This window comes from Tachypleus tridentatus, chromosome 3, assembly GCF_004210375.1.
Source record: "Tachypleus tridentatus isolate NWPU-2018 chromosome 3, ASM421037v1, whole genome shotgun sequence".
Classification (NCBI taxonomy): Eukaryota; Metazoa; Arthropoda; class Merostomata; order Xiphosura; family Limulidae; genus Tachypleus; species Tachypleus tridentatus.
The window spans coordinates 106,006,437-106,031,246 of record NC_134827.1 but is presented as its reverse complement, the minus strand read 5'-3'; the positions used below and the strand labels follow the sequence as shown (position 1 = coordinate 106,031,246).

At 36.4% G+C, this 24,810-nt stretch overlaps 1 protein-coding gene across 2 annotated transcripts in view; it reads right to left on the bottom strand.

Annotated features, from left to right (window-relative positions):
* LOC143247674 (locomotion-related protein Hikaru genki-like) overlaps positions 1–24,810 on the bottom strand; it is a 58,833-nt gene that overhangs the window by 8,472 nt on the left and 25,551 nt on the right. For both annotated transcript variants that reach the window (XM_076496058.1, XM_076496059.1), the window contains 4 exons: positions 17,423–17,680; positions 15,351–15,510; positions 10,686–10,834; positions 3,769–3,945 (listed from right to left, as the gene is read on the bottom strand). In XM_076496058.1, coding sequence (XP_076352173.1) covers positions 3,769–3,945; positions 10,686–10,834; positions 15,351–15,510; positions 17,423–17,680 — 744 coding nt within the window. The remainder of the gene's footprint in view (positions 1–3,768; positions 3,946–10,685; positions 10,835–15,350; positions 15,511–17,422; positions 17,681–24,810) is intronic.

Sequence of the window (24,810 nt, the reverse complement as noted above, 5' to 3'; positions counted from 1 at the left end):
TAGTATAGCATCTGTGGCGATACACTACTGCGTTAGTATGCATCTGTGGCGATACGCCACTGCGTTAGTATAGCATCTGTGGCGATGCACTACTGCGTTAGTATGCATCTGTGGCGATACACCACTGCGTTAGTATAGCATCTGTGGCGATACACTACTGCGTTAGTATAGCATCTGTGGCGATACGCCACTGCGTTAGTATAGCATCTGTGGCGATGCACTACTGCGTTAGTATGCATCTGTGGCGATACGCCACTGCGTTAGTATAGCATCTGTGGCGATGCACTACTGCGTTAGTATGCATCTGTGGCGATACGCCACTGCGTTAGTATAGCATCTGTGGCGATACACTACTGCGTTAGTATAGCATCTGTGGCGATACATCACTGCGTTAGTATACACAAATAATTAAATTATTAACCCACGTACTGAACAGTTTGAGTTCATGTTACTTCCACAAAGTCAATTAAATATCCATTGAAATAAAAATTTTTATTCCCTTTTAATTGTTTTTTTTGATAAAATACCACTTGCATGAAATCCACCAAAGAACATCAACCATGTAGCAGAGAACACATCATTTGAGCAACCTATAATCTGGAAGATTGGTCAAATCAATGACCCAGCTATTGTTCTAATCACTGAATGAACATGTACAATGAACATTTAAAACCTAAATAATCTGATGAAAACACAAATTAAAGTTTCCCCTGTAAGTATGGCGCACAAAAACAATGAAAACATCAAAGAATCTAAAACTTTGATGTAATAGTTTATAGTATCTCCAGTTTTGATGTATCAGTCTTTAGTGTCTCCAACTTTGATGTAATAGTTTATAGTATCTCCAGTTTTGATGTATCAGTCTTTAGTGTCTCCAATTTGATGTGATAGTTTATAGTATCTCCAGTTTTGATGTATCAGTCTGTAGTGTCTCCAACTTTGATGTAATAGTTTATAGTATCACGAGTTTTGATGTATCAGTCTTTAGTGTCTCCAATTTGATGTGATAGTTTATAGTATCTCCAGTTTTGATGTATCAGTCTTTAGTGTCTCCAACTTTGATGTAATAGTTTATAGTATCACGAGTTTTGATGTATCAGTCTGTAGTGTCTCCAACTTTGATGTGATAGTTTATAGTGTCACGAGTTTTGATGTATCAGTCTTTAGTGTCTCCAACTTTGATGTGATAGTTTATAGTATCTCCAGTTTTGATGTATCAGTCTTTAGTATCTCCAACTTTGACGTAAAGTTGAAACTTTGTTCTCTGCTTTTTTAGTAAAAGTGTTAACACCTGACGTCCTGAATTATATTTTGACTTGCCTTTTGAGCCACACTACACTTGAAGAACCATATCGGACCACCAGCGGGCTGCGAACCACTGACATAAATCATGGTTAGTTTCATATTTTATTGCAATTATTTAGTTTGATGTTCTGCAATGATGTCCTGCAAATAACCTCCGTTTGTTCTATTACTCATGCGCAGCGCAATGCTTGATTATATGAGATTGTTGAAATCGGTTTTGGTTTTGTTTTTTATGACACGCTCTATACCACTACGGAGTGCATTATGTAGACAATGTTTTCATAGTGACATGGAATTCTCAGTTTTAATGCGTTTTTGTAGTAGAAAAACACACACGCGTGGTTATCAACCCTCGAGCACGGATTAGAAAACGCCACATTGCCTTGATTTGGAAAATCTGGGCTCTGCTCAAGGGAACTGAAAATCGGTGGAATGTTTAAAATGTTGATATTCATTTTAAATCTGAAAACCACAGGACACGGGCTAAACGTGCAGATCAGATACCAATATTTTAGTAGAGCTATTTTAGAGTTAGAACTACTGACCAGAGAAAGGAGAGAGAACGCAGCACTTGCCCCCAACGCAGTAACCTTTAATCAAATGGGAGATAGATTAATATTTGCTTTTATAACGCATCTGTGCTTTTTTTGTCAAGCACAAAGCTATGCAATGAGCTATCTGTGCTGTTCCCACCACTAGTATCACACACCTAGTCGGCCTGGCTTGGCCAGATGAGTTAAGGCGTTCGACTTGTAATCAAACATGATCGCCCTTTCAACCGTAGGGGCGTTGTAATGTTTCGGTCAATCTCACTATTCGTTGGTAAAAGAGTAGCCCAAGAGTTGGCGGTGGGTAGTGATGACTAGCTCCTTTCCCTCTAGTCTTACACTGTTATATTAGGGACGGCTAGTGCAGATAGCCCTCGTCTAGCTTTGCGCGAAATTCAGAAAACAAACAAACAAACAAACCTAGTCTACTCTTCGTAGTAAAAAGGAAAAACAACAACAACTGAATTGTGAAATCAAATACTAAAACTATATTGTTGGAAAGTACAATGGGCAAACAAATTAGTTAATAATATTAAAAAAAACCCTCACGATAATTAACCGTTTATTGCAGACAACTAACATAAGAATCGTATGTTAATGCGAAAGTTAAAATACGTTAATTTCTACTTTGTTATCTCGTGAATCCAAGTTACAGGTTTTTATCCAAAACTTTTTTGTCTGTGTTTTGAATTTTACCCGATTTGTTTGTTTTTTAAACCTTGTTTAGCACAAAGGTGCAAACGGATCCATGTGTGCTTCGTGTGTAGCGGGGATGGAGTCCCGAATTATAGCGTTGTGCCACCGTAGGAGTGTAGTAGGCTTAACGAATTATTTATCTATTTAACTTGGTTTATATTTGCCATCGTTGTACGTTGAGCTAGGTGATACAATGACTTCTAGTTGCTGTCCGTCGTTTAAGCCACAATGTTTTTTTTCTGGTATCTTAGCTTGGAGACCACTTTTCAGGTCAAATTATCATTCGATGAATTGTTAGGCATACAATTCTTGAATTATATCGCGAGTCGTTTAACTTCAAGGAGTTGTTTTGTCATCTTAGAAGGATTACACTGCACAACAAAGTTTTTGCTTCTTGAACACTGCTGGGTGTTCCTTATAGATTTTTTGGCTGCTGATCACGAAAATCACATCCAAATTTGCCCATCACGTACCGTTTCATTAAGGTGAAAGGTTTCACCGGGACATTGCTACAATGGAAAAACGATATCAGGACAACTGGAATCCGTCAATGCTTGCTGACTACTGTTCGACACTGCAACGTGATGCACCGGACACTGAATACAAACGAAAATCAGAAGCAAAACACTTTTAATTATGTTGAACTTAATAGCGTATAAGAAACATTAACGCAATTAAATACGTTATTGCCGGTAAACAGTTAACTGTATTTCTCAGAGTTCCTACGTGATGAAGCAAAACCAAAACTATATTTGTGCATACCCACCAGACACCTGTCACAATCAGCAAAAACTTTTCAGGAAGCAAAACTTTTCCAAAAAATTGTTGTGCAGTGTTATTTTAGATGTTGGTAAGATCGGTTTGTTTGTTCTTAAGCACAAAGAGCTATCCGTGCTGTGCCCATAACGAATATCGAAATCGAAACAGATAGCACGTTGTGTTGCTTTGTGTTTAACAACAAACAAAGAAACAAACAAACCTAGTTACCAAGAACCATATCAGCAAATCCTAAGCCTAATCTAAAATAAAAACAGCAACAACAAAAACGGAATGAATACTTGAAACCTTTTCAAAACAATACAAAATATATCCATTCCAACTGAGTGCATGAAAAATAATTTAAAAATATTGTCTTCGTAAAAACAAAATGTTCATTAAAAACACTGTTCTTCGGGTTTATCAATTATTTTTTAAGTTAATTGTTTTGTATTTAACATACGTTGGCAGGTAGGCGGATCGTCAGACCATTTTCCAGAAGCTGTGCACGTGATGTCTTTGGACCCCTTTAACCTGTATCCTTCCACGCATGCAAAGTGTGCCTTGCTGTGCATCTTGTTTCCTTCAACAGCCATCACACGATGACGGTCCACAGACTGTATAGGTGGACACTCCACATCTGTTAAAAGAAATAAAACAAATGTGCGACTGGATTGTGGATTTTCATAACGCATCCATAGCTCCAAAGCGCGAAGATCTACCTAGCATGGCTCGACTCGTCATCCGAAAGTCGCGGGTTCGAATCCCCGCCACATCAAACATGTTTGCCTTTCAGTCGTGGAGGCGTTATAAGTTACAGTCAATCCCACTATTAGTTGGTAAAAGTGTAGCCCAGTAGTAGGCAGCAGGGCGGGATTATTTCTTAGGTACAATAGGCACAGTGCTTAGGGCCTAAGAAAATTTAAGGGCTAACAAAACTATGGGTCTATGAATTTTTTTTTAAAGTTAATCTTAGATTGCCAAAAAAATAACAATCACAAAAATATTAAACACACATTTTTTACTGTAAAAACTTTATTACATCTTTAAGTTATACAAAATATTTTGTATTAGTTTGTGTACTTACGTTCACATGAATATACAGCTGATATTTAACTACAGTGTATTAACACACATAAACAGCAAGTGTACATTACACGTATATAAATACTTGAATTTCAAACTAGAATTTATGATTTATATATCTATAATTTATCCGACTTTTGGTTTAACTTATACGGCTTGTAGGGCCTACGAACAGAAGGTGCCCAGGCCATACGATCGTCTTGATCCAGCACTGGAACTTGGCTGTGGGTGGTGATGACCAGCTGCCTTCTATCTAGTCTTATACTGCTGAATTAGGGACGGATAGCACAGATAGCCCTGGTGTAATTTTGCGTTAAATAAAAAAACAAACAAACTAAAGTGCGGAAAGCGATTTTTAGGGGTACAGGAGAACATGAACCATGGACCGTTTGATATGTAGTCTGACACACAGAACACAAGGTCACAAGTGGTTTAGAGAATCAAATAAAACAAAAAGTGATCAACTGGTAACTGCTTGTAGTTAGGGAAGGTCGGTAACAAAATATAGAAGGGGAACCATTAGCAACGGCTACTAGGCTAGGCACTGATGTTGGATACACTGCTGGCCAAAATCTTAAGGCCAGTGAGCATGGAGAAAAAATATGCATTTTGCGTTGTTAGACTCAACCACTTATTGAGTAGAGCTTTGAAAGAAAAGGGAAAATAAAAATAAAATCTTTTTTAGCACTTAATAGGGAAAATGTGAACACTACGAAATTAGTCTAAATACTAGCTGGTCAAAAGTTTAAGACCATACTGAAACGAAGCGTTAATCGGTAAACACGTAACGAAATTTAGTCATTTGTGTTCAAGCATTAGCGTTGTCAAATCTCCCACTGACATCTCTTGTGTTACACTGGGTAAAAACATGGCAAAGGCTAAAAAGTTGACAGAGTTTGAACGTGGCAGAATTGCCGAGCTGCAAAAGCAAGATCTCTCTCAACGTGTCATCGTTGGTGAGATTGGGCGAAGTAAAACTGTTGTTGTAAATTTCTTAAAAGACCCTGAGGGATACGGAACGAGAATTTCAAGTGGTCGGCCCAAAAGAATTTCGCCTGCTTTGAGCAGGAGGATTCGACGGGTTGTCCAGCAAGACACCAGCCATTTGTCGAACCAGATTAAGGCCCTTATGGACGCAGAATGCAGCTCAAGAACAATAAGACGGCATCTACGAGAGAAAGGGTTTAAAAACCGTAAACGTCTTCAAAGGTCACGCCTCCTTCCACACCACAAAACAGCTCGGTTAAACTTTGCTGAGAAGCACCAAACATGGGACGAAGGTTTTGTTCTCTGATGAGAAAAAATTTAACCTAGATGGTCCAGACGGCTTCCAACGTTACTGGCACGATAAGGATATCTCACCGGAGGCATTTTCTACACGACACAGTGGAGGAGGTTCCATCATGATCTGGGGTGCTTACTCCTTCCATGGAATAATGGAGCTTCATGTTATATAGGAGTGTCAAACAGCAGCTGGCTACATTTTCATGTTTGAGAGAGCATCCTTATTGACTGAAGGCCCTCGCTTGTGTAAAAATGGCTGGATCTTTCAGCAGGACAACGCAGCAATTCACAATGCCCGCAGAACAAAGGAATTTTTCATGGTGAATAATGTGATTCTTTTGGACCATCCAGCGTATTCGCCCGAGCTGAACCCCATTGAAAATGTTTGGGGTGGATGGCAAGGGAAGTCTATAGAAATGGACGTCAATTCCAAACAGTGCATGATCTTCGTGAAGCCATCTTTACCACTTGGAATAACATTCGAGCCAGCCTTCTGCAAACGCTTATATCGACCATGCCAAAACGAATGTTTAAAGTTATTCGCAATGACGGTCGTGCAACTCACTACTAAGATCTCTTGTTGGGCATTTCCTACCCTGTTTAGGACTTATTTTTGTATGGCCTTAAACTTTTCACCAACTTGTATTTAGGCTAATTTCATAGTGTTCACATTTTCCCTATTAAATCACTATTTTTTAGTGATGTCGAGAAAACCCACTTGTAGAGAAATATATATGGATTTCTGTTTTAAATTGTGTGTCGGTTCTTGTAATTTTGAGATATACGGCATCCTCAAACCTCATAAACCAGATTGTCCATTACGACCAATAATGTACGCATATGAATCGTTTAATAACAATCTTGGTAAATACATAGCATGGGCATTCTCCAAATATGTAACATCAGCCAGCTCATTCATCAAAGACTCTTTTAATTTCAAGTCTAATCTAAATCAACTTAATCATAAAGCCTTAATGGCCAGATTCGATGTTATATCCCTCTTTACAGAAGTTCCAACCACTGAAGCCTGCAAGATAGCCTTAGAACTCTATATCCGAGACCCTAACCCAACTATAGAAATTCCCAGTAACCAGTTAGCAACCCTCATAGAATTCACCACGATAAAGACAAACTTCATGTTCAACAACCACAACTATATACAAACTAATGGCCTAAGCATGGGCAACCCAGTATCACCAGTCCTGGCCAATATTTTTTATGACACAAGTTGAAACACAAGCAATTAACACAGCATTACATCCACCACTATACTGGTACAGATATGTAGATGACACGGTTGCGGGATTCAAATCTACAGAACACATACTTAATTTTTTCAATCACATTAACCCTATACATCCCAACATTAACTTCACATGTGAACAGGAAGACAGCAATCAAATACCATTTCTTAACCTCAAAATTACAAGAACCGACACACAATTCAAAACAGAAATCCACCGAAAAATCACCCATACTGGACTATACACAGGACATGAAACAAAACAAAAACTCAACTTAGTAAGAAACCAAATAAACACAGACATAAAACTATGCTCACCAGATAAAATTAACGATGAATTAGACAAAATAAAACAATACTTCATCAACATCAATAAGTTTCCTCCACAAACCGTAGAAAACATTATACGCACACACCTTGACAGAAAGCAAAATCAACCAACTAAAGTAAATATATCTCACGAATCAAAAAATCACGAAACCATATACTGCTGTATACCATATATTCCTGACATCAGTGGAAAAATAACCAACATTTGGCAAAAACTAGTAACAAAATATGACATTCCAATTAATACCAAATTTATTCAAAAACCAGGCACAAAACTGAGGTCTATAGTATGTAAAAACTACACTGACAAACACCACACCAACATTATTTATAAAATACAATGTGATAACTGCCACGACTTCTATATTGGAGAAACAAGTAGAAAAATGGAAACCAGATTCAAAGAACATAAAAAAGTCACCTTCACATGTTTTCGAACACTGCAAGTCAAATAAACACAGCATAACCATAGAAAACACTCAAATACTAAATAAAGAAACAAACATAAACAAACGCAAAATTAAAGAAGCCTTACTTATACAACAACTTAAACCAAAAATAAACCAATACAAAGGAACACCTTAATACCTATATTAAATATAATAAAATAGATAATATAAAACTATATATTCAAACATCTAACACCGCCCTCTACATTCCGACACTCAGTTAAACAACCCCTTTCAAACATGTGGTCAGCTTCCGGTCAGTTACCTCTTTCTTTCTTTGTGAATCTGACGATGATCGAAGAAGGTCGAAACGTTGTTCGCTCTTCAACCCAAACGAGCCGATTTTATATATATATATATTTTTTTCTTTTCGCTTTTCTTATTTTCATCTTTCGAAGCTCTACTCAAATAAGTGGTTGAGTCTAACAGCGAAAAATTCATATTTTTTTCTTTATGTTCATTGGCCTTAAGATTTTTTCCAGCAGTGTATTTAAAAATAGAACATAAGACAGCTGGAATCACCAAAAAATACGAAGAGGTGCTCGAAGTTCATTAAAAACTACTATTTAAAGCAATAATGAACAAACTCAGTGGCTAATTAATTATTAGCATTAGTAAATGTGCATGTGAAGTTTTGAAGTTTGGATTCACGAAAACGCACCAAATAATTAGTTTCTTTCTTTGGTTCTTTCATGCATAGATACACGATGGCTATGTGCGCTAGCCGTCCCCAATTTAGTAGAGTAAGACTAGAAGGAAGGGAGCTAGTTATCAACACCCATCACCAAATCTTGAGCTACTCTTTTACCAAAGAATAGTCATATCGACTGTTACATTATAACGCCCCCACGGCTGAAAGGTCAAGTATGTTTAGTGCGATGGGGATTTGAACCCGCAAGCCCAGCACCCTGACTATCTAGCCATGCCGGCCCCCTAATTAATTAGCAAAGTTCGTTAGAATCTTTGGAGCAATGAAATAGAGGGCATCTTGATACACCAACAACAATGAGTTGATACTTTACGGTTATAGAATCTTTGGAGCAATGAAATAGAGGACATCTTGATACACCAACAACAATGAGTTGATACTTTACGGTTATAGAATCTTTGGAGCAATGAAATAGAGGACATCTTGATACACCAACAACAATGAGTTGATACTTTACGGTTATAGAATCTTTGGAGCAATGAAATAGAGGACATCTTGATACACCAACAGCCAACAGCCAACAGTCAACAGTCAACAGCCAACAGTGTTGAAAGTTTTGACACGATAATATAACAGACATTTTTGATACAACTACAAGAATTGGGATACAATAAATCAAACCAAAGTACATTAGGATCTACGTAACATTATTAAAGTATAAAAGTCAATAACTTATGAAAACTATCTGTTAACAATTACATTGTTATGTACATAAGGAACGTCATAAAACACTGAAATTTATGTGTAACATATGAAACAATTTAATATATAAAAATACAACAGTGCTCAATATTTATTTTTCAAAATATACACGAAATGATTATTTAAAATATGAGACGTTGTTGTTAAGCCATCGACTGTGTCTACATGCATGACCGTCACAAATATTTACGTTTCATTTCAGTCCTCAATGTCTACTTCATTCTTATGAAATATCCACGACAAATTAAAACGTCTGATTAGCCTTGAAACTGAAACTTGTGACCAAATGTCGAACCTGGTTTCCTTTCAGTATTACGCAAAGCTACACGATGGGGCCCGGCATGGCCTAGCGCGTAAGGCGTGCGACTCGTAATCCGAGGGTCGCGGGTTCGCGCCCGCGTCGCGCTAAACATGCTCGCCCTCCCAGCCGTGGGGGTGTATAATGTGACGGTCAATCCCACTATTCGTTGGTAAAGAGTAGCCCAAGAGTTGGCGGTGGGTGGTGATGACTAGCTGCCTTCCCTCTAGTCTTACACTGCTAAATTAGGGACGGCTAGCACAGATAGCCCTCGAGTAGCTTTGTGCGAAATTTCCAAACAAACAAACAAAAGCTACACGATGGTTATCTGCACGTGCCTTCCTAATTTAGGAGCAGTAGACTAGAGGGAAGGGAACTAATAACCACCCTTTACTCTTTTTACTAAAGAAGAGTGGGATTGTCCGTCACACTATAACGATGGAAAGGATGAGTATGCTCACTGACGGGGCTCGAACACGTAGGTTACGACTCGAGTACTCTAACTAGGCTCCTAGAATACTTCCCAAGGGAGATAAAATAATTTCAAGAGTCGTAAGTGTAAATAACATGCAAGATCATTCAATGTAAATAACATGCAACATTATTCCATGTAAATATATAACATGCAACATTATTCAGTGTAAATATATAACATGCAACATTATTCAGTGTAAATAACATGCTACATTATTCAGTGTAAATATATAACATGCAACATTATTCAGTGTAAATAACATGTTACATTATTCAATGTAAATATATAACATGCAACATTATTCCATGTAAATAACATGCAACATTATTCAATGTAAATAACATGCAACATTATTCCATGGCCATTAGGTTGTGTCAAGTGAACAACAACAACAAAATGGGAAAATATTTTGAACATTCTTATGTCTCAAGTCGTTTTATACAGTACATAGGACTTAATCTCCATCAAGTATGTCTGTGTACATGGTACTGTGTTTTCAGCAATAGGAGTTGGAATTTTCAATCTGAATAACAGCTTAAACAACACGTGGGTTAAATGGGCAGGTCAAAGGTCTGGAGTTCAGGAAAGGTTACTCCTAATTCTGTGCTAATCATCTCTTTTAATTAAAAAGTTAAATTTATTGTCACTTTCAACATACACCCTCACCAGAAACTGCAGAGTTTATTTTGGAACATTACGTCTCGAATCTTAGACACGCTAACTTCTCTGACATGTCAGTTAAAGGCACTGACCATACGTTTAAGTTATAACAAAACTTAGAACGGGTCACTTATGATATATCACCTTTCACAACCACGGTAATGTTGTTGCTCTCGCCCATCGGAGTGGAACAGCTGTAAAACCCACTGTCCTCTTCTTTAGCATAGTAGATGGACAATCGGTATTTCCAGTTTCTTTCATCACTGGACAATGACCACCCGCAAGGGTATTGTCTAGAAAAAACCAAAACCAATATGTAATTCTTCAAGAGAAACAACTGTGTTTGGTTTCATATATGTTAAATGTCTAGAAAGTGTGCAAAGCATGCTTATGTTTAAAACAACAACAACAACAAAACTGTATTATTTTTGTGGGTCCTGAATAGACTGGTGAGTGAACACAGAACTAAAACTTTTATCAAAGACAGAAAGATGGACTGGGTTTATGGAGGTTCCATTTTGGATCTCACGAGAAGTAGGAGCGCTACATTTACAGGAACACACGCTGTTATCTCTGGAAACATTTATCTACTGAGTCAGTATGATTTCATGTTTGTTTATAGCAACACACGCTGTTATCACTGGAAACATTTATCTACTGAGTCAGTGTGATTTCATATTTGTTTATAGCAACACACGCTGTTATCACTGGAAACATTTATCTACTGAGTCAGTGTGATTTCTTGTTTGTTTATAGCAACACACGCTGTTATCTCTGGAAACATTTATCTACTGAGTCAGTGTGATTTCTTGTTTGTTTATAGCAACACACGCTGTTATCTCTGGAAACATTTATCTACTGAGTCAGTGTGATTTCTTGTTTGTTTAGTAAAGTAGACAGAACTGTTGTTTTGGTCTCGTTATTTAAAGAAGAGAGAGTGAGAGACAAGAAAGAGAGAGAATAGAGATACATAGATAGTGAGGGAAGATAAGATATAATGAGACAAAAGATGTAAACATAGATAGTGAGGGAAGATAAGATATAGTGAGACAAAAGATGTAAACATAGATAGTGAGGGAAGATAAGATATAGTGAGACAAAAGATGTAAACATAGATAGTGAGGGAAGATAAGATATAGTGAGACAAAAGATGTAAACATAGATAGTGAGAGAAGATAAGATATAGTGAGACAAAAGATGTAAACATAGATAGTGAAGGAAGATAAGATATAGTGAGACAAAAGATGATAAAGACATAGATAGTGATAGTGAGGAAGATAAGATATAGTGAGACAAAAGATGTAAACATAGATAGTGAGGAAGATAAGATATAATGAAGATAAGATATAATGAGACAAAAGATGTAAACATAGATAGTGAGGAAAAAGATAAGATATAAAGTAGAACAAAAGATGTAAACATAGATAGTGAGAGAAGATAAGATATAGTGAGACAAAAGATGTAAACATAGATAGTGAGGGAAGATAAGATATAGTGAGACAAAAGATGTATACATAGATAGTGAGAAGATAAGATATAGTGAGACAAAAAGATGTAAAACATAGATAGTGAGGGAAGATAAGATATAGTGAGACAAAAGATGTATACATAGATAGTGAGAGAAGACAGTGAGACAAAAGATGTAAACATAGATAGTGAGGGAAGATAAGATATAGTGAGACAAAAGATGTAAACATAGATAGTGAGAAAGATAAGATATAGTGAGACAAAAAAGATGTAAACATAGATAGTGAGGAAAGATAAGATATAGTGAGACAAAAAGATATAAAACATAGATAGTGAGGGAAGAAGATAAGATATAGTGAGACAAAAGACGTATGTAAACATAGATAGTGAGGAAAAGATAAGATAAGATAAGTGAGACAAAAGATGTAAACATAGATAGTGAGGAAAGATAAGATATAGTGAGACAAAAGATGTAAAACATAGATAGTGAGAAAGATAAGATATAGTGAGAAAAGAAAAGATAGAGGGAAGATAAAGTGAGACAAAGATAGTGAGATAGAGAAGATAAGATATAGTGAGACAAAAGATGTATACATAGATAGTGAGAGAAAGATAAGTATAGTGAGACAAAAGATGTAAACATAGATAGTGAGAGAAAGATAAGATATAGTGAGACAAAAGATGCAAAACATAGATAGTGAGGAAAGATAAGATATAGTGAGACAAAAGATGTAAACATAGATAGTGAGAAAGATAAGATATAATGAGACAAAAGATGTAAACATAGATAGTGAGGAAAGATAAGATATAGTGAGACAAAAGATGTAAACATAGATAGTGAGTGAAGATAAGACATAGTAGTGAGACAAAAGATGTAAACATAGATAGTGAGGAAGAAGATAAGATATAGTGAGACAAAAGATGTATACATAGATAGTGAGAGAAAGATAAGATATAGTGAGACAAAAGATGTAAACATAGATAGTGAGGGAAGATAAGATATAGTGAGACAAAAGATGTAAACATAGATAGTGAGGGAAGATAAGATATAGTGAGACAAAAGATGTAAACATAGATAGTGAGGAAGATAAGATATAGTGAGACAAAAGATGTAAACATAGATAGTGAGGGAAGATAAGATATAGTGAGACAAAAGATGTAAACATAGATAGTGAGAGAAGACAGTGAGACAAAAGATGTAAACATAGATAGAGAAAGAACAGAGCCGTTAACTTTTAATTCAAACAAACAAACTTTTAAGACAACATGATTCACTATGGGTCATAAAATACGCTTTGCTGAAAGTCGATTATTAGTTCAGTTTTTTTTTATATAATTTCGCGCAAAGCTACTCGAGGACTATCTGCGCTAACCGTCCCTAATTTAGCAGTGTAAGGCTTGAGGAAAGGCAGCTAGTCATCACCACTCACCGCCAACTTTTGGGCTACTCTTTTACCAACGACCGTCACGTTATAACGCCCCTACGGCTGAAAGAACGAACATGTTTGGTTTAACGGGGATTTGAACCCGCGATCCTCGTATTACGAGTCGAGTGCCTCATCCATCTGGCCATGTCGGGCCTAGCTCAGTTAAATTTACGAATTCGGGGGATCATGGTTTGTAGAAACAATTTCAGTAGCGCTTTACCGCCCACCATCCGCACTAAAGGATTGATTGTTACTACTATAATGCATCCAAAGCTTAAAGTGCGAAGAATATTTTGTGTAAGACGGTTTCGAACTCGGGTCTTCAGTTCTGACGTACTGAGCTCTGCCTTAGAAACAACCAGCGCTCCTGAAAAACAACTCACCCATTAAAACTTTCACCCCCTGAGGTTATCCGCCATTATTGAAAAAATATTTCAGAGTTCTTTGAAAAACGTATTTACTTTCAAAAGTTATCGGTAGCTAACGTATTTTATAAGTATAATTTGATCTGCCTCACAGTGGCACAGCAGTACGTCTGTGGACTTACAACTCCAGAAACCGGGTTTCGATCTCCTTAGGTAACTGAGTGCAGGACCCGGCATAGCCAAGAGTGTTAAGGCGTGCGACTCGTAATCCGCGGGTCACGGGTTCGAATCCCTGTAGCACCAAACATGCTCGCCCTTTCAGCCGTGGGGGCGTTATAATGTGACGGTCAATCTCACTATTCGTTGGTAAAAGAGTAGCCCAAGAGTTGGCGGTGGGTGGTGATGACTAGCTGCCTTCCTCTAGTCTTACACTGCTAAATTAGGGACGGCTAGCACAGATAGCCCTCGAGTAGCTTTGTGCGAAATTCCAAAAAACAAACAAACAAACAAACTGAGTGCATAACTAAAAAAGAAACAAACAAGCGCACCAAACAATTTAATCTGGTTTGTTGAATATTGTTTATCGAATGCACATAACAAAAGGGTTATTCCATCCCAAGTTATAACGATTTTTAGCAAATTTCTTATTAATAGACGTACAAAACGACACTTATAAGTTCCTTATTAGAAATAATGTTCTGATTTTTCTCGTGAGATTGTGAAATGGAAAAAAAAAAAAGATCTGCCTTGGGTTATACGTATCTACAATGAAGTATGGCTAAACGCCATCTGGTGACAGTATTTACAGCGGAAGAACCATTTAATGACGTATACAATACTGTATTTTTTGTAAATCTACCATTCAGTTATCACTGTTTGAATAGTTTTTAATAAAATAAAGGTTTTTGTATACATATTTATTATTATGAAGCTTTTGTTTTTGTAATTACAAGGTTTTTAAAAGAACCGGAGTAAGATACTCGTTTTTACATTTTGGGATTAAAATACACTTTTTTAAAATTAGAAGTTAAAATACACGTTTTTGAATTTAGGGTTGAAATGCACGTTTTATAAAATTAGGGGTTAAAGTACACGTTTTTGAATTTTGGTTAAAAATACACATTTTTAAAAAAAAATTAGGGGTTAAAGTACACGTTTTTGAATTTAGGGTTAAAATACACATTTTTTAAAAATTAGGGGTTAAAGTACACGTTTTTGAATTTAGGGTTAAAATACACATTTTTAAAAAATTAGGGGTTGAAGTACACGTTTTTGAATATTAGGGTTTAAAATACACATTTTTTTTAAATTAGGGGTTAAAGTACACGTTTTTGAATTTAGGGTTAAAATACACATGATTTCACAAACTCTAACACTAAACTTATTTTAATTCATATCTTCGTGGTAAAAATATACATTTTCTTTTCATTTTACTGAAAATACTTTCATCTCGGTTTCTGTATTGTAACTCTAAGTGAAATATAAAAATCAATTTAAAATATATATAATAGTAAAGTTTTACTTAAATCAGAGTTCAAAGGGAGGCTGACCTTTGAGTAGATGACCATGCCCATTCAGGACTTCCATGTTCTCTCTGAAACAAACAGTCTAAGTGAACTATACTGTTTGGTATAATGACCACATCTCCGGTTTCAGAAACGTCAGCATCTCCGGAAATCACGTTGTAGTTGATAGTTGGTGGGGCTTGCACTATCCACCAGAGGGCGATAAGTTAACAACATCCAGTTAAGTGTAACCAAAATATTCCACGCTATCTGCTTTATTTAGTTTCATAACTTGAGACCTTCGTCTGGCTCATTTCTACTTGATACATTTATCTTTTAGCTGATTCTTTGTTTGTTTAATATTTTTTAGTTTAAAACTTGGCAATAATAATGTAAAAATAAAAACAAATAATGTAAAAATAAAAACAAATAAGTTACAAAAATGACAGTATTTTCAGCGTATATTTTCTCCTAACAGAGAATATCTAACCTTTAACCTATAAGTATTATATTCCACACTTCACTTCTTTATCTTTAGAAGAATCGAACTATTACTTAATTTGAATTTTTAAAAAGTAATCAGTTGAATTTTTTACAATTTAAAGTATTAAGAACAGTTTCATTTTCAAATAATGATTAAACCTTGAAACAGATCATCAAGTTCCATCACGTAATTCAAAACTGCCATCCATCAAACGTCGTGACGTCAACGTATCCGTCCAATCAGAAAGATGGTTATGCCTGTCAAGAAACTTTGATTAATCTGCTAGAAAACACGAGTGGAAAAAAAATCAGATGACTTCTGCTCTGTCAGATCGACATGCTTATTTGAGATAAAGCTTTTCAGGACAGACGAGTTCCACACACACACGTACAGAAGACAGAAGTGTTACTTGGAGCAGCACGTGACCTAATCGGTATTTTAAACTTTAATTGGGTTAATATTGTTTCTTTGTTTTGGAATTTCGCGCAAAGCTACATGAGTGATATCTGCGCAAGCCGTTCCTAATTTTGCGGTGTAAAACTAAATAGAAGGCAACTAGTCATCACCACCCACCGCCAACTCTTGGGCTACTCTTTTACCAATGAATAGTGGGATTGACTGTCACATTATAACGCCCTCACGACTGAAAGGGCGAACATGTTTGGTGTGACGGGGATTCGAACCCCGGATTACAAGTCGAGTGCTTATCCATCTGGCCATGCCGGGTCTTGTATGTGTGGGGAGTTCTTGCTTTAAAAGTTAGGGAATCCCTAAAGAAGACAAGAAAAAATATTCTAAAATATAGTTAGATTTTATAGTTAGAGTTAAAAAATAGAACACAAAATGTATGTATATTCTCATGCTCTTATTTCTGTTAATGAAATCAACCTGTTTTGTTTGATGTACCTTTCATGAGAGAGATCTAGTTTATGAAAAAAACACCACCATGTCCGGTGATACACCGATATGCTAGAATCCGGGATTCAATACCCGTAATGGACAGAACACAGATAGCTCATTGTGTAGCTTTGTATTTAACAACGCCCCAACCACTGAGGCATTGGTATTTCTGCGAATTCGCAATGCAAACAGTCAGATTTGTGTAGCTTTGTGTTTATAACAAACAGTCTTTTGGGATAACAGTGAAATGACAAAGACCGAACTTTGATATCCATTCTTATTTGTAAGTATTAAGGCTTCTCACATTCACATATTTAATTTTCAGGAGGGACATGTCCCCTGCAGATTTTCAAAGGTAGAATATCTCTTGTTTTGAGGAAATAACCTCGTGTATACCCCAGATACAGAAGACTGTCTCCATCTACTCTTGAAACCAAATTTTACGTCACTATTTGCACTATAAAACTTAGTCGATAAGTTGTTGGAGCAGATCGAATATGTTTTATAAAATAAGAGTTCTGTTTGGCCTCATTTTAAAATCAATTTCAATCAAAATTTCATGTAAACATTTTAATTTCGATAATACCAAACAGGTTCAGTTTCAGAAGGAATAAATTCTTTTGAGAGGGTGAATAGAGAGTTTTGACTTTAAATATCAAACTACTTGAATTTTTAATTTATTCTAAATCTATGATGTAAGTTCATTGGTGCGCTGAATGATACTGTATCATACCTGAGAAATTTTGCTGCAGAGTTGTGGCCACACACCGGGGAAAAGTGGAACTCCAATGTCCATCAGAGCAAGTTATGGTCTTCTGCCCTACAAACTTGAACATTCCAACTTCGGAACATCTGAAGTTCAGCTTACTAGCGTGAGGAAGGGCAATTTCTTTGTCCATTATTAGTGCCCTTCCCTCGTAACTGACCATCACCTCAGCATCTGTCAGTCGCAAAGAACACTGACGTAGTATGGGTTCAAAACGACCTCCATCTGGTGGTAATAACAAAAGGCAATTATAATTTTTTGTTCTTACTTTCTGAATTTTAGAAATCATAAATATAACTTGAGGAGGTCATAATAGAACAACGTGGCTCTTTGTAAATGTTTTGTAACCATTAATATCATTTGTTTGTACTCTGCTCATGAGGGGGTATCGAAACCAAATATATAGCGTCATAAGCTCTCATATTTGTCACTGAGTTACGGATGGGGGAAAGCTAATAAAAGTTTAACTTTTTGTAAGCAAAGCAACAGCATGGGTCTAATAGATACCCAATGTCGTTACGTTGCTACTCATTATTTTAAACAGAATGTTTCAGTTTATTATCGACATAATAAATCGTTACCAGGTTAAATTTCTCCTTCATATTACTTTGAATTAAAATATAATAAAATTTATTCCGTGTTTATATAAGTTTTATTTTTATTTTTTTAGTCTCAAGGGCGCTTACGACCGTTGGGGCGCCTTAGATGCTAATGCTTCATCGGTAATTCCTGGGCAAACTTACCTGGTGGCTCCTATCTTCTCCCTAATTTATCAGTCAAATATCAAAGTGAAGTTTACTAGTCAACACCAACCGCTAATTCTTAGGCTACTCCTTCACCAACGAATAATTGGATTGACCGTGAGATAAAAACGTCCCTATGGCTTAAAGGGGCCGGCATGGTCAGGTGGGTTAAGGCGTTCGACACGTAATCTGAGGGTCGAGGGTTCGAATACCTGTCATCCCAAACATGCTTGCCCTTTCAGCCGTGGGGGCATTATAATGTTACGGTCAATCCCACTAAAAGAGTAGCCCAAACGTTGGCGGTCGGTGGTGGTGACTAGCTGCCTTTCCTCCAGTCTTACACTGCTAAATTAAGAACAGCTAGCTCAAATAGCCCTCGTGTAGCTTTGCGCGAAATTAAAAAAAAATGGCTGGAAGGGCATGCAGGATTGGCGACAAGGATTCAAAACTGCGACCTGAATACTGCGAGTCGAGCGCCCCCTAACCGTAAGGCCTAAATGTTTTTATTACTGTTGGTATTAAAATAAAAAGAAAGGTTAAGCCTAAAAATACAGCATATCGTACTAAGTGGTGGTATAAGATAAATCTTTCAGTTTATCTTCTGGCAGGTTCATCACATCTGTTTGGGTTATGGTTATTTGAAAAAAAAGTCGTCCTATCACTGTCAAGGTTTTCAGCCAGTCTATAAAGCGAACTGTTTTGGATACTGGAACAAGTGTGGTCTAGTGGTTACTAGTTAGAGAGATAAGCTGTGAATTTGAGGGCCTATGTTTGGCTTCCCTTTGCTGCAAAAAAAGAATACTCTGTTCTTAAAGATGGTGGTTGCGTTTAATAACGGTTGTTAAATTCTATTATTAGACCCGAGTAGCCCAGGAATTGGCAATGGATGCTGTCGACTGTTGGCCTCAGTTCAAGATCAAGGAAGACAAGCTGAGTTGTAGAAGGAAGAAAGCAAACAAACAAATGAATGATAAGTAGAGTATTTGTAGTGTCTGATAGTATTATTATCACAAATATTATCTTATGTTATGAAGTACATGAAACAAGAATGTTTGGTTTCCTTTCGTAGAAGGCCCTAGCATGGCCTGGTGACTAGGTTGCCCGACTCGCAATCTGAGGGTCACTGGTTCGAATCCAGGTCACACTAAACATGTTCGCTCTTTTAGCCATGAGGGTGTTATAAGTTGCGGTAAATTCCACTATTTGTTGGGAAGAGAATAGCTCAAGAGTTGGCGGTGGGTGGTGATGACTACTTACCTTTCCTCTAGTCTTATATTGTTAAATTATGGACGGCTAGCGCAGAAAGCCCTCGTGTAGCTTTGTGCGAAATTCAAAACAAAACCAAATCTTTCGCAGAACTTTCGCACAAAGCGATTTATTTCGGTTTTCAAGAACCATGAATCCTTGCATTAAAATTACAGGCACGCTATTAATTAAGCCACTCCTGATACAATTATGAAAATGTGTAAAACTTTTTTACGGTAAAATGTGTAAGTAAAATCATAATAATTCACTTTTTTTAATAGAATGTTTTAGAGAAGAATATTTGTTTAAGTGAGAGAGTGTGTGTGTTTGTGTGTTTTCATATAGCAAAACCACATCGGGCTATTCGCTGAGTCCACCGACGGGAATCGAACCCCTGATTTTTCGATTTGGCTTTCTGGATTTGCTAGACGGATTTATTCCAGAATTGAATGCTAAAGGTAAAAGGCTCTTAAAATATTTCGAATATACAGTTATTGTTTTCACCGGTTAATTAATTAATTAATTTATGTTTATTCAATAACACAGAAATAAATACGTGCTTGTTCTAAGAGGCAAAACTCACAATTTGATCTTTATACATCACTCGTTGTTTCACTTACAAACAACAACAAAAGTTTGTTATGTGGCTCACTTACTAAGAGTTTGATCTTCAATAAACAATCGCGCATGATTCGACTATCATCTTTCATCTACTCACGTGTTGATTTAGAAGCCTGATAATAAAGTTAGGTAGAAACCACGTGTAGTGGATCTCATTGTGCCATCTAGACAAGCCACGTGGAAGTTAGAATGTTGGGGCTTCAGAAATTTACACCGCTTAAACGCATCATGTCATGCATTAAAGTATTGTGTTCTCTGTTCATCTGATTTTACCCCGCTACCAAGAATGTAAATTTGAGCTCTTATAACGCTAAATATCAAGTTTCGATAGCCGCAGTCAGAACAACACATATAGTCCATTGTAAAGCTTTCTTAATAACAGACAAACACAACGTTCTTTAACAATGTAACTGTTTGTTTTTAAGCTACACAATGAGCCATCAGTAACGTATCTATATAAATATAACAGTAATATCTGTTATGTCTATGTAACTACTACACAGGGTTGGGATGAATCCTCACCAACACTGGTTTGGAGGTTCGTTAGGTCCATGTGGGAGTAAGTACACACTTTTGGTTTCGTGTTTTGAAGTTTTTATGGGCGTGTTTGTGTTTTTACAAGTGCATATAATGAAACGAATTTTTCATATCCTAAGATAACCTTTCATTAATTACAAATTTATATAACTTCCTTTGAGAGGACAAGTACTCCAGATAGGACGTTATAACAAAAATCTAGTGAAAAATAAAACATATCTGTCCATCGACAAAGTTACATACTCTGGATAAGACAAATCAATACATCAGAGAACCAGAAGAATATCACATCAATCTCATTTGTTTTGGATATTCAGATACAGGAATATATACACTAGTGGTTCCTAATTTTGAGCTGATAAACTAGAGATATATAAGGTAACTAATAAATAACACCAATTGGTTATTCTTGGGCTACTCAAACGAGCCCAATCGAATAGTGGGATTTGGCTGTCTTTCTTGTATCGCGCGTGCAGACACAGACTCAATAATTTGTGGCAACGATTTCCAAATGATAAACTCTTGGTTCCCAGTAAGGCAAAATAACCTCGAGCCACGACTGGTTCTTCAGTCAATCAGAAGAAGAGAGCTACATGAGATTCTGTTCTCACACATCTGTTTATTTATACTTATGATAAGTCAGATCATTGTTTACACTACTATGTGTATCTTGGTTCCACTCTGGACGATTCTCAGACTCTGTAGAACTTCGTAGAGTACCTCATCATTAGCTTTTACCAAAACTATAAACAAAATTGTATACTGAACGTACTTTGATGGTTTCTTTTCTTTTGTCAATATTCATAGAGTGAAGATAGGTTTAGAGACTACTAGATAAATACAAACAACAACAACAGAATATTAATGATTTTGTGTAAAGGACAACAATAATATAATATTGATGATTCTCTGACAACAACAACAATAGAATATTAATTATTTTGTGAAAAGGACAACAATAATATAATATTAATGATTCTGTGAAAACAACAACAACAATAGAATATTAATGATTCTGTGAAAACAACAACAATAGAATATTAATGATTCTGTGAAAACAACAACAATAGAATATTAATGATTCTGTGAAAACAACAACAATAGAATATTAATGATTCTGTGAAAACAACAACAACAATAGAATATTAATGATTCTGTGAAAACAACAACAATAGAATATTAATGATTCTGTGAAAACAACAACAACAATAGAATATTAATGATTCTGTGAAAACAACAACAATAGAATATTAATGATTATGTGAAAACAACAACAACAATAGAATATTAATGATTCTGTGAAAACAACAACAACAATAGAATATTAAAGATTCTGTGAAAACAACAACAACAATAGAATATTAAAGATTCTGTGAAAACAACAACAATAGAATATTAATGATTCTGTGAAAACAACAACAATAGAATATTAATGATTATGTGAAAACAACAACAACAATAGAATATTAATGATTCTGTGAAAACAACAACAATAGAATATTAATGATTCTGTGAAAACAACAACAACAATAGAATATTAATGATTCTGTGAAAACAACAACAATCTGTTGTGAAAACAGCAACAATAGAATATTAATGATTCTGTGAAAACAACAACAATAGAATATTAATGATTCTGTGAAAACAACAACAACAATAGAATATTAACGGCCTCTTGCTGATACAGCGGTAAGTCTTCGGATTTACGACGCTAAAATCAGGGGTTCGGTTCCCCTTGTTAGACTCAACAGACAGCCCAATGTAGCTTTGCTATAACAAAACACCCACGCAGAATATTAACAATTTATGAAAAAAAGGCAACAATACAAGATATATATTAATGATTTTGTCAAAAACACCAATAGAACATTAACGATTTTGTGAAAAGGATAACAATAGAATAGTAATGTTAACAAATTCAGATTAACATGAAGGTGACCTGAGAAGGTCGTAACGTTATTCTGTACTTTAGTTTAATTAAAGTGTTAAAAATAAATTTTGACTTCAAGTGGGTTTCTCGTCATCACGAATAAATTCTAGTAAAATATGGATACTGTAAAAGAAATCAGTAAAACAAATAACATTTGTTTGTTTATTTTAAAATTAACCACAAAGTTACGTAAAGCTCTGCCCACGCCACCTATCGAGACTCGGTTTCTAACGAATAATAAAAATTAAATTAATTTTATGGCTCATCAGTAGAGCCCACCCCGTTTCCGCTAGTGGCTAAATGGCATATTTTCTGATTTCAATACCCTTGATGGGCAGAGTACAGATAGCCCAGTGTGTAACTTTGTACTTAACCAAAAACAAACAATTATCAGCACTTAGGAGCTAAATCGTTAAGTTTGTTTTAAATGTAATATAAGTACAGAAATTGCGTGCGCTTATTTCAAACGGCTTGCTTTTAGGGACATACTGTTAGCCAACGCACAGTGGGGGTCACTCTGTGTTGTCGACTGTTGCTTGGCAACGGGATGAATCCAAACTTTAATGTAGAGGTTGTTATATTTATAAAGGGATACTCTCAGTCAATGACATGTATATGTTACAACAGCAACCACAACTCCAAGAACTGCTTGACGAATAATCTAACAAAACACACGTACATCTGTTAACGTAAACCAGTCTGTCTGGTGTTATGAGTCAGAAGCCTTTGTTTGTGCAAAGCTATACATACAATGGAGAACCTGCACTCTGTCTTCTCGGAAAATCGAACCCAGGATTTTACCGTTATAAGTCCGAAAACTTATCGCTGGTTTGATCAGTTTCGAGAAGGTCCTCCACCCTTTCCAAATATCGAGTTTAAATGCATTAGAAACCAGAAAAAAAAGAGTCCTAGTTTGACACCAACTTCAGCTGTAAATAGGTGTAACTGACAAACATGGCCGAAGTGTGTTAAGACGTTCGACTTGTAATCCGAGGGTTGCGGGTTCGAATCCCTGTCGCACCAAACATGCTGGCCCTTTCAGCTGTGGGGGTGTTATAATGTGACGGTAAATACCACTATTCGTTGGTAAAAGAGTAGCCCAAGAGTTGGTGGTAGGTGATGATGACTAGCTGCCTTCCCTCTAGTCTTACACTGCTAAATTAGGGACGGCTAGCGCAGATAGCTTTGCGCGAAATTCAAAACAAACAAAAACTGACAAACGAAGGCTAAGTTTCGTGTTGAGTGTATCACAGGTAGCATTATTACCTTTACTTGTTATATAGATGTCTGGTTGTGAAGCCAACTAACTGAGCGACGCGCGAAGCGAGAGTATTTTTATTGATGTACATAAATATTTTAGATGGTAAATTTTATTTATAAAATTTTAAAAACCTATGAGTGAAAGTCAATGGGAATGTATAAAATGTGTCAAAACATACTATATCTGCTACATCCAGGGCCGAGAAGGACTTTCGCCTAATACCAGGGCTCATCAGACTGGCTGGGATACGTGAAGCATAATAGGGGTTGAAATTCCATTTCTAACATCTAACTCTACGTTCAACGTGAAGTAGACATTTCATTTAAGTAACTTATAAAGAGGCCCCGGCATGGCCAGATGGGTTAAGGCGTTCGAGGGTCGCGGGTTTGAATCCCCATCGCACCAAACATGCTTACCCTTTCACCCGTGGGGACGTTATAATATGACGGTCAATCCCACTATTCATTGATAAAAGAGTAGCCCGAGAGTTGGCGGTGGGTGGTGATGACTAGCTGCCTTCCCTCTAGTTTTACACTACTAAATTATGGACGGCTAGCGCAACAAACCAATCATTCTAGTGTCATGTTCTTTATAAATTGTTTGTTTTAGAATTTCTCGCAAAACTACACGAGGACTGCTTGCGATAGTCGACCATAATTTAACAATGACAGATTGGACCGAAGGCAACTGGTCAATATCACCCACTAGCAACTCGTAGGCTAATTTTTTTACCAACGAATAGAGGGATTGATTCTTTCTTATAACGCCCTCACGGCTGAAGAGCAACCAGTTCGGTAACGGGATTCGAACCCCTGATCTTATATGCGAGCAGATGTCCTAGGTTATTAATAAAGACATATTTCTGATAGGCTGTCTATAGTCAACAGTAAATTTCAACATGAGGACTCTACCCCAGTCCTTTTTGCAGTCAATAAAGTGACTTCGGGTAATAGCCCCCTCCATCAGTTTTTGGGAAGTAATTTGAAGATCTGGGAGGTGAAATAGCGGAATGTTTACG